This window comes from Anguilla anguilla, chromosome 8 (genome assembly GCF_013347855.1).
Source record: "Anguilla anguilla isolate fAngAng1 chromosome 8, fAngAng1.pri, whole genome shotgun sequence".
NCBI classification, from domain to species: domain Eukaryota; kingdom Metazoa; phylum Chordata; class Actinopteri; order Anguilliformes; family Anguillidae; genus Anguilla; species Anguilla anguilla.
The window spans coordinates 55,669,163-55,683,565 of NC_049208.1; the positions used below are offsets into that span (position 1 = coordinate 55,669,163).

Here is a 14,403-nt window from a genome sequence, read left to right on the forward strand (position 1 = left end):
CTCTGGTGTAACTCTGGTGTAATGCGCTGTAACTCTGGCGTAACTGTGGTGTAACTCTGGTGTAACGCGCTGTAACTCTGGTGTAACTCTGTTGTAACGCTCTGTAACTCTGGCGTAACTCTGGTGTAACGCGCTGTAACTCTGGTGTAACGCGCTGTTTTGTTTGGGCAGCTGGAGAGGTTCAGTATCTCGGCTCACGGGAAGGAGCTGTTTGTGAATGCAGACCTCCTCATCGTGGCGGGACGACGCTACGGTCTGGTCGGCCCCAACGGGTGAGTGCACACCCCTGCCCCCAGAGGGCGCACTCCCTCTGCATCCCCACTTCCTGTTCCTGTCTTGCTCCTGTTTTCTTTTAATTTTATATCATTTTGTGCAAAAATGCCCATATTCTGTGCCATATTTTGTGGCCTCTGTTAATTTTAAGGTTTATAAAGAAGTTGTTTTTTAAAAAAAGACGAAAATGAACGTGACACGTGCGTGAATTAAACGTGTCGATCTGCTTTTCTGCTGACAGCACATTTAGTGTGCTCTCCTGATGAGAGCTTGTGAGGTAAGGAGACTGCAGTAGTGTGTGTGTCCTGTGTTTCTGTTCACTCTCCTATGTATGCGAGTACTCAAACACTTTTTCTCCTCTCTCTCTGTTCTTTCTTTTTCTCCTCTGTTCTCTCTCTGCTCTGTGTCCTCTCTTATTCTCCTCTCTCTCTCTCTCTCTCTCAGCAAAGGGAAGACCACTCTTCTGAAGCACATTGCAAACAGAGCTCTCAGCATCCCCCCGAATATCGATGTGCTTCTGTGTGAACAAGGTACCCTCCCTCTTTCTTTCTCTTCCACCATCCCTCTCCCTCCCTCCCTCTCTACTTCTCCCTCTCCCTCCCACTCTCCCTCTCTACTTTTCCCTCCCTCTCCTTCCCTCTCTCCCTCTCCCGCCGTCCCTCTCTCTCTCCTTACCTTCCTCCCTTCCTCCCCCATGTGGTCTGTGAATGTATCTGTGTATAAGAGCATTAATACGCCCCCCCCCTCATTTGGTCTATGGTTGTATCTGTGTATTTAACACCCCCCCCCCCCCCTCACCCCCCCCAGAGGTGATCGCGGACGACACCCCGGCGGTGCAGGCGGTACTGAAGGCCGACACCCGCCGCCTAAAACTGCTGGAGGAGGAACGACAGCTACAGAACCTGCTGGAGAGAGGAGAGGATAGCGTGAGCGAGAGGCTGGAGAAGGTAAAGGAGGAGAGGAGAGAGTGAGCGAGAGACTGGAGACGGTAAAGGAGGAGAGGAGAGGATAGCGTGAGCGAGAGACTGGAGACGGTAAAGAAGGAGAGGAGAGCTACAGAGCCTGCTGGAGAGAGGAGAGGATAGCGTGAGCGAGAGACTGGAGAAGGTAAAGGAGGAGAGGAGAGAGTGAGCAAGAGACTGGGGAAGGTAAAGGAGGAGAGGAGAGAGTGAGCGAGAGACTGGAGAAGGTAAAGGAGGAGAGGAGAGCTACAGAGCCTGCTGGAGAGAGGAGAGGATAGCGTGAGCGAGAGACTGGAGAAGGTAAAGGAGGAGAGAAGAGAGTGAGCAAGAGACTGGGGAAGGTAAAGGAGGAGAGGAGAGAGTGAGCGAGAGACTGGAGAAGGTAAAGGAGGAACGACAGCTACAAAGCCTGCTGGAGGGACTGGAGAAGAGGGCAGAGAGACCACAGGGTACACACTGTGGTCTCTGTACTAAGTTTGCACACCCTGCGGTCTCTCTGTACTGTGTGTGTACACCCTGTGTTCTCTCTGTACTGAGTGTGCACACCCTGCGGTCTCTCTGTACTGAGTGTGTACACCCTGCGGTCTCTCTGTACTGAGTGTGTACGCCCTGCGGTCTCTCTGTACTGAGTGTGTACGCCCTGCGGTCTCTCTGTACTGAGTGTGTACACCCTGCGGTCTCTCTGTACTGAGTGTGTACGCCCTGCGGTCTCTCTGTACTGAGTGTGTACACCCTGCGGTCTCTCTGTACTGAGTGTGTACGCCATGCGGTCTCTCTGTACTGAGTGTGCACACCCTGCGGTCTCTCTGTACTGAGTGTGTACACCCTGCGGTCTCTCTGTACTGAGTGTGTACACCCTGTGGTCTCTCTGTACTGAGTGTGTACACCCTGTGGTCTCTCTGTACTGAGTGTGTACACCCTGCAGTCTCTCTGTACTGAGTGTGTACACCCTGCGGTCTCTCTGCTCTGTACTGAGTGTGTACACCCTGTGGTCTCTCTGCTCTGTACTGAGTGTGTACACCCTGTGGTCTCTCTGTACTGAGTGTGTACACCCTGCGGTCTCTCTGCTCTGTACTGAGTGTGTACACCATGCGGTCTCTGCTCTGTACTGAGTGTGTACACCCTGCGGTCTCTCTGCTCTGTACTGAGTGTGTACACCCTGTGGTCTCTCTGTACTGAGTGTGTACACCCTGCGGTCTCTCTGTACTGAGTGTGTACACCCTGTGGTCTCTCTGTACTGAGTGTGTACACCCTGCGTTCTCTCTGTACTGAGTGTGTACACCCTGCGGTCTCTCTGTACTGAGTGTGTACACCCTGAGGTCTCTCTGCTCTGTACTGAGTGTGTACACCCTGTGGTCTCTCAGGTGTATGAGGAGCTGAGGGTGATCGGGGCGGCTGCAGCTGAGGCTAAGGCTCGCAGGATCCTGGCTGGTCTCTCCTTCACCCCGGAGATGCAGAACCGAGCCACCAAGAAGTTCTCCGGAGGCTGGAGGATGAGAGTGTCTCTGGCCAGGTGTGTTTACCTCACATCCTCTGACATCATATCCTGTGACATCACAGCACAGGAAGGCAAAGGAGTGATGTTACAGCATTACAGACATGAGCTGACGGAAAGACTAACAAGAAATGTTCTCTCTCTCATTCATTTATGTATTTATATGTTAAATATATATATTATTGAGTAGTTTTACTTGTGTCTTGGGGATATGGTTTAATAAAGTCAACGTCTCTCTCTCTACCTCCCTCTCTCTTTCCCTCCCTTTCTCTCTCTCTCTCTCTCTCTCTCTCTCAGGGCCCTGTTCATGGAGCCCACTCTCCTGATGCTCGATGAGCCCACAAACCACCTGGACCTGAATGCTGTCATCTGGCTAAACAAGTACGTGTGTGTGTGTGCGCGCGCGCGCGTGCGTGTGTGTGTGTGTGTATGTAAGTCTGTCTGTCTGCGTGCTTGCGTGTGATGCATCTTTGCTGTTGCTTGACCTTCCTCACGCTCTCCCTCTTCTTCCTCAGTTACCTGCAGGGCTGGAAGAAGACCCTGCTGATCGTGTCACATGACCAGAGCTTCCTGGATGACGTCTGTACTGACATCATTCACCTGGACAACCAGAAACTCTATTACTACAGGGGCAATTACTGTGAGTGTACAACACTAGAGGGGCAATTACTGTGAGTGTACAACACTACAGGGGCAATTACTGCGAGTGTACAACACTACAGGGGCAATCACTGTGAGTGTTCAATAATCGATGTATATTAGTTATAGTAGTGAGTGTCTTTGTCTCCTCTAATGTGTGTGCCTGTGTGTGCTTGTGCGTGTGTGGGTGTGTGTGTGTATATGCGTGCGTTTGCCTGTGTGTGCTCGTGTGTGTGTGTGTATATGTGTGTGTGTGTGTGTGTGTGTGTGTGTGTGCCCGTGTGCCCGTGTTTGTGTGCCTGTGTGTGTGTGTGTGCCTGTGTGTCTGTGTGCCCGTGTGTGTGTGCCTGTGTGTGCTCGTGTTTGTGTGTGTGTGTGTGTGTGTGTGTGCGCCGTGTGTGTGTGCCCGTGTGTGTATGTGTGTGTGTGTGCCCGTGTTTATGTGTGCCTGTGTGTGTGTGCCTGTGTGTGCCCGTGTTTATGTGTGTCTGTGTGTGTGTGTGCCCATGTGTGTGTGTGTGTGTGTGTGTGTGTGCCCGCCCGTGTGTGTGTGTGTGTGCGCTCAGTGGCCTTTAAGAAGATGTACGTGCAGAAGCAGAAGGAGATGCAGAAGCAGTATGATAAACAGGAGAAGAAGCTCAAAGACTTGAAAGCAGGAGGGAAATCCACCAAACAGGCTGTGAGTATCTCTCTCTCTCTTTTTCACTCCCCCCTCACGCTTTCTGTCCTGCTTTCTCTCCCCCTCTCATTCTTTCAAGAATAAAGTTATTCTTTCAGTTGTTTTGAGAAATGCCTATGTGCAGCAGCAATACATTAACAATGTACATCTCTTTATCCCTCCCTCTCCCTCCCTCTCTCTCCCCTCTCCTCCCCTCTCTCTCCCTCTCCCTCTCCTTCTCTCCCCCTCTCTCCCATCTCTCTCCTCTCCCCCCTCTCTCCTCCCTTCCTCTCTCTCTCCCCCTCTCCCTCTCTCTGCCCCCCCCTCCCCCTCCCCTCTCTCCTTCTCTCTCTCAGGAGAAGCAGACGAAGGATGCTCTGACCAGGAAGCAGCAGAAAGGGAGGAAGAAGGGTCAGGAGGAGGAGAGTCAGGAGGCCCCAGAGCTGCTCAAAAGGCCCAAAGAGTACACCGTCAAATTCACCTTCCCCAACCCGCCGCCCCTGTCCCCGCCCATCCTGGGCCTGCACAGTGAGTCTCTGAACCCTAACCCAACCCCCTGCCCCTAACCCCGCCCCCAACCTCCCACCCCTAACCCCGCCCCCAACCCGCCGCCCCTGTCCCCGCCCATCCTGGGCCTGCACAGTGAGTCTCTGAACCCTAACCCAACCCCCTGCCCCTAACCCCGCCCCCAACCTCCCACCCCTAACCCCGCCCCCAACCCGCCGCCCCTGTCCCCGCCCATCCTGGGCCTGCACAGTAAGTCTCTGAACCCTAACCCAACCCCCTGCCCCTAACCCCGCCCCCAACCTCCCACCCCTAACCCTGCCCCCAACCTGCCGCCCCTGTCCGCGCCCATCCTGGGCCTGCACAGTAAGTCTCTGAACCCTAATCCAACCCCCTGCCCCTAACCCCGCCCCCAACCTCCCATCCCTAACCCTGCCCCCAACCTGCCGCCCCTGTCCCCGCCCATCCTGGGCCTGCACAGTGAGTCTCTGACACACAAGAAGGGAAACTGTGCTGAAGACTGATTGGCTGAGATGTAATTTACTTATTTCTTCACCAACTGTTTCTCTCCATCTCTCTCTCCCTCACTCTTTCTATCTCTCTCAGGTGTGGACTTTGGCTATGAGGGTCAGAAGCCTCTGTTTAAAAACGTGGACTTTGGAATCGACATGGAGTCTAGAAGTGAGTGAGACTCCACTCTCTCTCTGACCTCATTCACTGTGACTTTGTGTTCTCTAAGCCCTGCTGTACCCCTCGACCAAAACTCTGTTTTATTCATGCGTATTACTGTTATTCTGTGTCAAAGACACAGTCAGCGAGCATCATGTGCAGCCAGGCGAGGGTTTTGTATTACAGTGCTGTGAGTGGTGGGGGAATGAGCAATCTGCCACTTCCTGTTTCTCTTCCAGTTTGTATCGTTGGACCCAACGGTGTCGGGAAAAGTACCCTGCTGCTCCTGCTAACAGGCAAATTAACTCCGGTGAGTGTGTGTGAGTGTGTGAGTGTGAGTGTGTGCGTGTGTGCGTGTGAGCATGTGTGTTTGTGTCTGTGTGTGTGTGTGTGAGTGTGTGTGCGCGTGTGAGTGTGTGTGTGTGTGCATGCACGTGAGTGTGTGTGTGGACCTTGTGTCTTACTCTGAATTGATTGCGCTTGTCTTTTTTGTTTGATGTGGGACGTGGACAGTAACACTGGGTGTTTCTTGTTTCAGACTCGAGGAGAAATGAGAAAGAACCATAGATTGGTGAGCACACCTCTCTCACACACACAGTCATACACACACACAGTAACTATGCGGCTTCACATACATACTGTAATCATTTGCCCTGGTTACAGTAACACTGTGAAGGGATGCTGGTTGCCCTGGTTACTGTAACGGGATGTGCGTTCTCTCTGCAGAAAGTCGGTTTCTTCAACCAGCAGTATGCAGACCAGCTGACCATGGAGGAGTCGGCCACAGAGTACCTGCAGCGGAACTTTAACCTGCCGTACCAGGACAGCAGGAAGTGCCTGGGCCGCTTTGGCCTGGAGAGCCACGCCCACACCATCCAGATCTCCAAACTCTCAGGTAACCATGGCGACCAGCCAGCCAAACTCACTGAGTACTCAGTCCTGGGATTTGTGAGCTCCAGTGTGTTACTGAGTACTTAGTCCAGGGATTCGTGAGCTCCAGTGTGTTACTGAGTACTTAGTCCAGGGATTTGTGAGCTCCAGTGTGTTACTGAGTACTTAGTCCAGGGATTTGTGAGCTCCAGTGTGTTACTGAGTACTTAGTCCAGGGATTCGTGAGCTCCAGTGTGTTACTGAGTACTTAGTCCAGGGATTCGTGAGCTCCAGTGTGTTACTGAATACTTAGTCCAGGGATTTGTGAGCTCCAGTGTGTTACTGAGTACTTAGTCCAGGGATTTGTGAGCTCCAGTGTGTTACTGAGTACTTAGTCCAGGGATTTGTGAGCTCCAGTGTGTTACCGAGTACTTAGTCTAGGGATTTGTGTGCTGCAGTGTGTTTACAAATGCTGTGCTCTCAGCTCTAAAAGCTGTTCTCTGACTGCAGGTGGTCAGAAAGCCAGGGTCGTGTTCGCTGAGCTGTCCTGCCGACAACCTGATGTGCTCATCCTGGTACGTACATACGAGTGTGCGTGTGCGCGCGTGTCTGTGTGAGTGTTGAGTGTGCGTGTCAGTGTGGGTCTTGAGTGTGAGTGTATGTGTGTGTGCGTGCGTGAGATAAGTCTTATCAGCAGGATTCTTGTGCTTAATGATTAGGTTTTTAGGTTTTACGTTCCTTGAATTTGTCATTCTGAAAATCCAGTTTCCAGTTCAGGCCGATGCACTATTCAGAAGCTTTAACAGATCCTGTGAGTCCAGGTATGTCTGTGTGTGTGTGTAAGCCTTGTCACTGTTCCTGTCAGGATGAGCCCACCAACAACCTGGACATCGAGTCGATCGACGCCTTATCTGAAGCCATTAACGAGTACAAGGGAGGCAAGTATCTGAACATTTCAAATACACAATTCACTGTACTTCAGTCTGTACAGTTAGTGGATTTCATTTAGCTTCAGTCTATAAAGTTAATGTGCTGTTACTAAGTTTCAATCTGTAAAGTTAGCCTGCTGTTACTAAGCTACCGTCTGTAAAGTTAGTCTGATGTTACCAAGCTACAGTCAGTAAAGTTAGCCTGTTGTTACTAAGCTTCAGTCTGTAAAGTTAACCTACTGTTACTAAGCTACAGTCTGTAGTTAGCCTGCTCTTACTAAGCTACAGTCAGTAAAGTTAACCTACTGTTACCAAGCTACCGTCTGTAAAGTTAGTCTGATGTTACCAAGCTACAGTCAGTAAAGTTAGCCTGTTGTTACTAAGCTACAGTCTGTAAGGTTAGCCTGCTGTTACTAAGCTACAGTCTGTAAAGTTAGCCTGCTGTTGCTAAGCTACAGTCTGTAAGGTTAGCCTGCTGTTACTAATGCCGCGTTTCCACCAAAATTACCCGGAACTTTCAGTCCCAGGAACTACTTTACCAGGAACTAAAAGGTTCCTTCAGCCAATGGTTGTCTGCGTTTCCACCGGGGTCTAAAGTACCGCGAAGATTAGGCAAATTAGCCCACTGACGTTGTCGTCGGTCCATCTGTCATATGATTTCTTCTGTAACCCCATACCACCGAAGTAGCCTACATTATTTTCTAATAACCGGGACAGCCCGGAGGGGTTTATTCCACTTATATACAACGGGTTACCAACAATGACTATATATGGTTACTTTTGTATTTATTGATTTTCATATATCCTCTCAAACACATTCATTAACAGCAGAAAACATGCACACGTTGTAAACAATTTGCTGTTTTATTACTTTCTCGTCGTCAATTCCATATAGGCTAATCGCAAAATGACAAGAATAGAACGAAAACTCGGACTTGCGTGAAAATGTAAATTAGTGGTGGTACAGCCACCGTTTGCTTTCCTTCGAAGTTACTGCTAGCCGAGCAGCGAAGTGTGCCCTCCAGATGCGAACCATGCACCATAAATGAGTCCATAGTCTTCCTGGTCTTTTCGTGGAATTGAAAAATGGCAGTAAAATTGAGTAAAATTACGGCAGTCTGAAAAAGCTAAAGGGAAGATTACTAGAATTAACCTGTTATTTTACCCGGATAAAAAGTGCGGAAGGTGATTTCCAGTTTGCTTGTACTGTATCACCAATGTTAATTATGCAGAACTACCGCATACCTCACATAACTGTATCAAACGTTTTGAGTCAATTACAACGGGCTAACAAAGAAAATCCGGAAGAAAATATTCAGCAACCGAATTAATCCGTTTGAATGTTTTGGTAGCCTACGTAATATGCTGTCCCAGCACGAATGCTTAGCATTTTATAAAACGAATACTAAAGCAAGAAAAGAACAGAAGAGCACACGTTATAATTCCAAGACGTCGACAGGCTATAACCAAAAGTAGGCTACTGCGCCGCATAACATACAAGTTTGATTTGAAGTTATTATGAAAATAAATTGGTTTGCCGCTGCATATTTTCAAACATGGCGGGTAATGGCGGAAAATAAATACAACACAAATGCTACGAGTACTCGACCAATCAGAAATGTTCAGCGCTGCAAGCTCCACCCAAAAGGTTCCTGTACTTTCGGAAAGTACTACCCCCCGAGCAGGAACGTTTTGGGGGGTAAAACAAAGCCCCCAGAACTAAATTTAGACCATAGTTCCTGCGGTGGAAACGCACTGAGTTCCTCAAAAGGTTCCTAGTTCCGGGGTATAGTTCCTGCGGTGGAAACGCGGCTTATGCTACAGTCTGTAAGGTTAGCCTGCTGTTACTAAGCTACAGTCAGTAAAGTTAGCCTGTTGTTACTAAGCTTCAGTCTGTAAAGTTAGCCTGCTGTTACTAAGCTACAGTCTGTAAGGTTAGCCTGCTGTTGCTAAGCTACAGTCTGTAAGGTTAGCCTGCTGTTACTAAGCTACAGTCTGTAAGGTTAGCCTGCTGTTACTAAGCTACAGTCAGTAAAGTTGAGTCGGTGTGGTGAGTGTGACGCTCTGGCGAGTGTGATGCTCTGTGGTGAGTTTGACGCTCTGTGGTGAGTTTGACGCTGTGGTGAGTGTGATGCTCTGGCGAGTGTGATGCTCTGTGGTGAGTTTGACGTTCTGTGGTGAGTGTGATGCTCTGTGCTGAGTGTGACGCTGTGGTGAGTGTGATGCTCTGTGGTGAGTGTGATGCTCTGTGGTGAGTTTGACGTTCTGTGGTGAGTTTGACGCTGTGGTGAGTGTGATGCTCTGTGGTGAGTGTGATGCTCTGTGGTGAGTTTGACGCTGTGGTGAGTGTGACGCTCTGTGGTGAGTTTGACGTTCTGTGGTGAGTGTGATGCTCTGTGGTGAGTGTGACGCTGTGGTGAGTGTGATGCTCTGTGGTGAGTTTGACGCTCTGTGGTGAGTGTGACACTCTGTGGTGAGTTTGACGCTGTGGTGAGTGTGACGCTCTGTGGTGAGTGTGACGCTCTGTGGTGAGTGTGATGCTCTGTGGTGAGTTTGACGCTGTGGTGAGTGTGACGCTCTGTGGTGAGTGTGACGCTCTGTGGTGAGTGTGATGCTCTGTGGTGAGTTTGACGTTCTGTGGTGAGTTTGACGTTCTGTGGTGAGTGTGACGCTCTGTTGTGAGTTTGACATTCTGTGGTGAGTGTGATGCTCTGTGGCGAGTTTGACGCTCTGTGGTGAGTTTGACGCTGTGGTGAGTGTGATGCTCTGTGGTGAGTTTGACGCTCTGTGGTGAGTGTGACGCTCTGTGGTGAGTTTGACGCTCTGTGGTGAGTGTGATGCTCTGTGGTGAGTGTGATGCTCTGTGGTGAGTGTGACGCTCTGTGGTGAGTGTGATGCTCTGTGGTGAGTTTGACGCTGCTCCTCCTCCTCCAGCCGTGATCATTGTGAGCCACGACGCCCGGCTGATCACAGAAACGCAGTGCCAGCTCTGGGTCGTGGAGGACCAGGCCGCCAACCAGATCGACGGCGACTTTGAGGACTACAAGCGCGAAGTGCTGGAGGCCCTGGGGGAGACCCTGGTCAACAAGACCCGAGACTGACAGGGCCGAGGAGGAGGGGCGGGGCAGCAGGGGTGCACGCTGGTGGGGCAGTTTTAAAACAATGTACACAATGCTTCCTGGGAGCGCTGACGGCGGCTTGCTCGGCAGCAGTGTACTCTGGCGCCCTCTTGGGGCTGTGCAACGGTGGCGCGAGCCGGTGTCACGTTCCTCTTCACCCACCGCACACTCCTCCCCTCTGATTGGTCAGTACAGGCCATGTGATGCATGTGGGCCAGTCAGGGACGAGTGAGCGCTGTGTGTTTTGGAGAGTGATTGCGGCGTGTGCAAATTCACCGTTGCGGGCTGAAGACCGGGCAGATGACACGGGAACGAGTCTGGCAGTAGCATGCCGCACTGTTGGTTAGGTTTCGAGCGATATGCATCAAGAGGCAACAGTACATTAACTTTGGCCCAGGAAATATAGAAAATATACATATAACTATATCACTGATATTAAACTTTGAATTTAAGGGGTGGGACAGAAAGTGGGAATTTGAAATATGGACATAATTACATGAGACAACTATGAAATAAATGGATTTTTGCACCAAATTCTTGGTAAGTTGTTTTTTATTACCATATTCATTAGACATACTTGAAAGGCAAGCGACAAACTCTAGGACATGTAGCACAACATACGCTCAGAAGCAAGATGACAGGGCACTAAAATCCACCTCAGGATTGTGTTCAAAACCTATTCAGGAGATCCCCTGTGGATTAGTCTGCTCGGTGGGGCACTGTTGAGAATTTAACCCTGTAAGGTGTAAGATCACAACTAATGTGATCATCAGAATGTTCTAAACTGAAAATTCTAATGCCGATGTTGCAATCACTACGGGTAACCGATTGCATTGGAGTTCTAGAACACTGACGAAACATTATAAAAAAAACCTACTCTTGAAAGAGCATCACTGGCAGACTACGATGGAGAGCCCGGAAAGGTGAGAGGCGATTGGTTTCGTCTGGTAGAGGTTGGGTAGGGTTCACTTGGAACTGGCCAATCAGCATGAGATCTCAGGTCATTGCCAAAAGCTGTAAACTATCGGGGCAGTGTCACAGGTCATCCTGAAAGAGCTCAGAGGGAAGTAGTTGCAGGTTCAAATCCCACATTACGTAGGAGCCGGTACACAGCTGACCAGTAAGTAATGTAAGTCGAAGCCCAGCTCTTCCGTAGTATCTGGTGCCTTTATTTAAGATAATTCTTGTACAGCTTCTTCACCCGAGCCACCTCAGACTCATCAGGTTGCAGGGTGCCATACCAGGGATACCAGGGGTCACCGGAGGTCATGGAGGGAGGCGGCCGGGTGTGCCCCACTGCATCATGGGAGTTGGAGTAGTCCTCCCCGGTGAACTCTACATAGGGCACCTGGAAGGGTAGCAGGCCTGAGAGAACGAGAGAGATTTACTGTAGTTCATAAACTGCAAGTGTGAACCAACTGTAGCGGGAGACTTGAATGATTGTGTGTGGGGGGGGGGGGGGGGGGGGCGAGGGCTGCAGCTGGGAGTCACAGAGTGGATTCTACACTTCGGTGGTGTTGGTAGCTGAGGTTGGCCTGCCCCAGTGAAACTGCACTGCATTATGGGCATCTCATCGTGCCCCGCACCGCTCCCCAGTGAAACTGCAGTGACTGACGGGTGCTGTATGTAAACGCAGTGCATTATGGCAGTACATTATGGGCATCTCACTGTGGTCCCCCCCACCCCACCCCTACCTAGTGAAACTGCAGTGACTGACGGGTGCTGTATGTAAATGCAGTGCATTATGGGCATCTCACTGTGGTCCCCCCCACCCCACCCCTACCTAGTGAAACTGCAGTGACTGACGGGTGCTGTATGTAAATGCAGTGCATTATGGGCATCTCACTGTGGTCCCCCCCACCCAGTGAAACTGCAGTGACTGACGGGTGCTGTATGTAAACGTAGTGCATTATGGGCATCTCACCGTGGTCCCTGGCGGTTTGGATGGCCTGGTTTAATTGTTTCTGCTGCTTCATGCACACACCTGGGGATGAAACACAGGAGCAGCATGAGCGTAACAGCCACTGACGTACTTTAAAGGGAATGTGTGTGTGTGTGTGTATGCCGCATCGTTACCTGTGCGAGTGGGGTCATAGACAATTCCTGTGTGAGGACTAACAAACTGCTGGAGCAGCTTCACGTTCTGTGGAGAGGGAGGAACAGATGTGCGTATTTACATGCACAAACACATGTACACACAAAAAAGAGTGTTTTATTATGCAAGCCATCAAGTTCTCACGTGAAGGAATCCAGGGCCTGTAAGTCATAAAGCAGTAAAGCAGGGGTGTGCTGATCTAGGATCACGTTCTAACCTTATCCATGAGGAAAAGCTAAACCACCACTTGATGACACATGAAGGATGCAAACACTAGTGTTTCAGACACTATAGTTTGACAAAGGTGTTGAAAATTTTATTTCGTTTTTTTTTTTTTTTTTTTTTTTTTTTAAGTGGTGTGTCTTAACCCAGAGAAGGCACTTTAAACTGTACTGCACATTCACGTTGATGAAGGCAACTAGATCGTCAGACGTACACACGGACCTTATAGTGAATGACGATATTGGGATCTCGGCAAATAGGGCAGGGATTGCCACAGATCTTGTCCCCCCTCTGAAAGAGAAAAGCGCCACATCAGTTACCAGACAAATGCATTTTCTGATGTTTACGCTCAGCGCTCATTTTCGCTAAGCCTTTAAAGAAGGACATGTTTCAATGAATCAGAACAAGACTGTCTCCTACAATTCCTTCACAAACAGTATACCCACAATGCAAGTCTTCCTGGTTTTCTGAGGAGGAATGCTTCCTTTGTGGTTTCTCCTGTAGTCGGACCACAGTGGCTTTGAACCATAACGTTCAGCATATGCTGAGAAAAAATAAAAATTTGTTAAGTCGTTTTGATTCCACCTCTTGCATACACACACACACTTAGCCAGCTCGCGGTATATTAGAATGAATCAAAAACATGGTAACTTTACCTTCGCTTTCAAAGTATTCCCAGGGTCTGTCTTTATAACGAGAAGTCATTTCAGTGGTGTCGATGGCATCGCTTGTTTTATCCGATTGAGACGCGACAGTACAAAAAGTGTAGTTTGAAGGTAACCTTGTCCGCAGGTGCTGATAGCCAACTCGAGAGCATGTTGATAAAGGAATTCTCTGTTAAACATAAAAAGTAAGATTTAACAGCCAATTCAATTGATGCGATTTATTAAATGCGGCAGGTTAATGTTACACCAATCCCCATCAAGGCACATGATTGATGAACTACAATTTAGCCAGCAGTAGCCCGAAGCCTAGCTTCAGCGTGGCTAATGTTAGCGAGCTAGCTAGCCAGCTATCACAATACACTCCATTGTCCCTAATTCGACGAACTAAGGATTGCCCGTGCGATAACTACCACGTTTTAGTTGGGCGCGTCAAATCGATAGGTACCCACCTCTGTCAGCAAAATTCTCTTCAAAGCAATTGGCGAAAGGGTTCTAAGAATCCCCATAAACATGAACGGTGAGGGAGCTGCCATTTTCCCTTCTCGCCCAAAGTTGAAAGGTTAAGGTTCAATCAAAACCCTGTTAAAAATGTAAATTAAAATCGCGGTTTATTGATGTCTAAATTGTTTGCGTTTTAGTTGTTACATACTTGATTAGTTTAGGTTCCTTATCGGGGTATTATCAATTATTTTGCGTTTTTATTTGACAAATGCGTTGCTCAACGCTCAGCTGTCGTTTGAAGCAAGGAGCCATTTTGGATAACTTGCACACTTACAAATAAACCCCCAATCTGACAATTGCGGGTCTTTTTAGTATTGCTATTGTCAATTTGGGCGATGTGACCAGTTATAAACATCGCAGGATAATATCACAGCTAACTCAGACAACATAAATCATTTAACAAGTCTTATTTAGTTCAAGTAGTTGTTTGGGCTTGAAGCTTTAAGTTATATACAAACAAGTTTGCCATGTAACTCGTATCACCATCATCATTGAACTGTAGTGTGGTATTTCATACAAGTACAGGTAAAAGTAGAACAGTGATGTGTTATTATATATTTTCACCTGGTTGTAAGAGAACTAAAACAAAATGTTTCCCTACATGTGTACATTCTGCTTATAACGTCTGCTGTGTAAAAATATAAATATGATATCTCTACATCTGCCCGTCTTAATATTCACATATCTGAAAATGGACATGCATTTGGGAAATGGGTACGTCCCCTTTATGTCCTTGTCCTTGAAACAATCAGAAGGTCGTTGCGTAAGAGCGCGTGCCGAGCCCCTCGTTTAATCGGTATGA

At 48.9% G+C, this 14,403-nt stretch overlaps 2 protein-coding genes across 3 annotated transcripts in view; one reads left to right on the forward strand and one right to left on the reverse strand.

The window, feature by feature from the left end:
* abcf1 (ATP-binding cassette, sub-family F (GCN20), member 1) overlaps positions 1-10,652 on the forward strand; it is a 20,119-nt gene extending 9,467 nt beyond the window's left edge. For both annotated transcript variants that reach the window (XM_035431576.1, XM_035431577.1), the window contains 15 exons: positions 172-272; positions 718-803; positions 1,081-1,220; positions 2,600-2,748; positions 3,028-3,111; positions 3,246-3,370; positions 3,936-4,048; positions 4,384-4,555; positions 5,138-5,212; positions 5,440-5,510; positions 5,739-5,771; positions 5,927-6,095; positions 6,581-6,645; positions 6,936-7,008; positions 9,934-10,652. In XM_035431576.1, coding sequence (XP_035287467.1) covers positions 172-272; positions 718-803; positions 1,081-1,220; positions 2,600-2,748; positions 3,028-3,111; positions 3,246-3,370; positions 3,936-4,048; positions 4,384-4,555; positions 5,138-5,212; positions 5,440-5,510; positions 5,739-5,771; positions 5,927-6,095; positions 6,581-6,645; positions 6,936-7,008; positions 9,934-10,100 — 1,623 coding nt within the window. In that variant the 3' untranslated portion in view covers positions 10,101-10,652. The remainder of the gene's footprint in view (positions 1-171; positions 273-717; positions 804-1,080; positions 1,221-2,599; positions 2,749-3,027; positions 3,112-3,245; positions 3,371-3,935; positions 4,049-4,383; positions 4,556-5,137; positions 5,213-5,439; positions 5,511-5,738; positions 5,772-5,926; positions 6,096-6,580; positions 6,646-6,935; positions 7,009-9,933) is intronic.
* mrps18b (mitochondrial ribosomal protein S18B) lies at positions 10,653-13,849 on the reverse strand. Its single transcript, XM_035431579.1, has 7 exons — positions 13,550-13,849; positions 13,092-13,269; positions 12,882-12,979; positions 12,658-12,726; positions 12,195-12,261; positions 12,043-12,102; positions 10,653-11,483 (listed from the first exon to the last, which is right to left on the reverse strand). The coding sequence occupies exons 1-7, from the start codon at positions 13,631-13,633 to the stop codon at positions 11,287-11,289; spliced, it is 753 nt and encodes a 250-aa protein (XP_035287470.1). The 5' UTR covers positions 13,634-13,849; the 3' UTR covers positions 10,653-11,286.
* Positions 13,850-14,403: the final 554 nt, after the last annotated feature.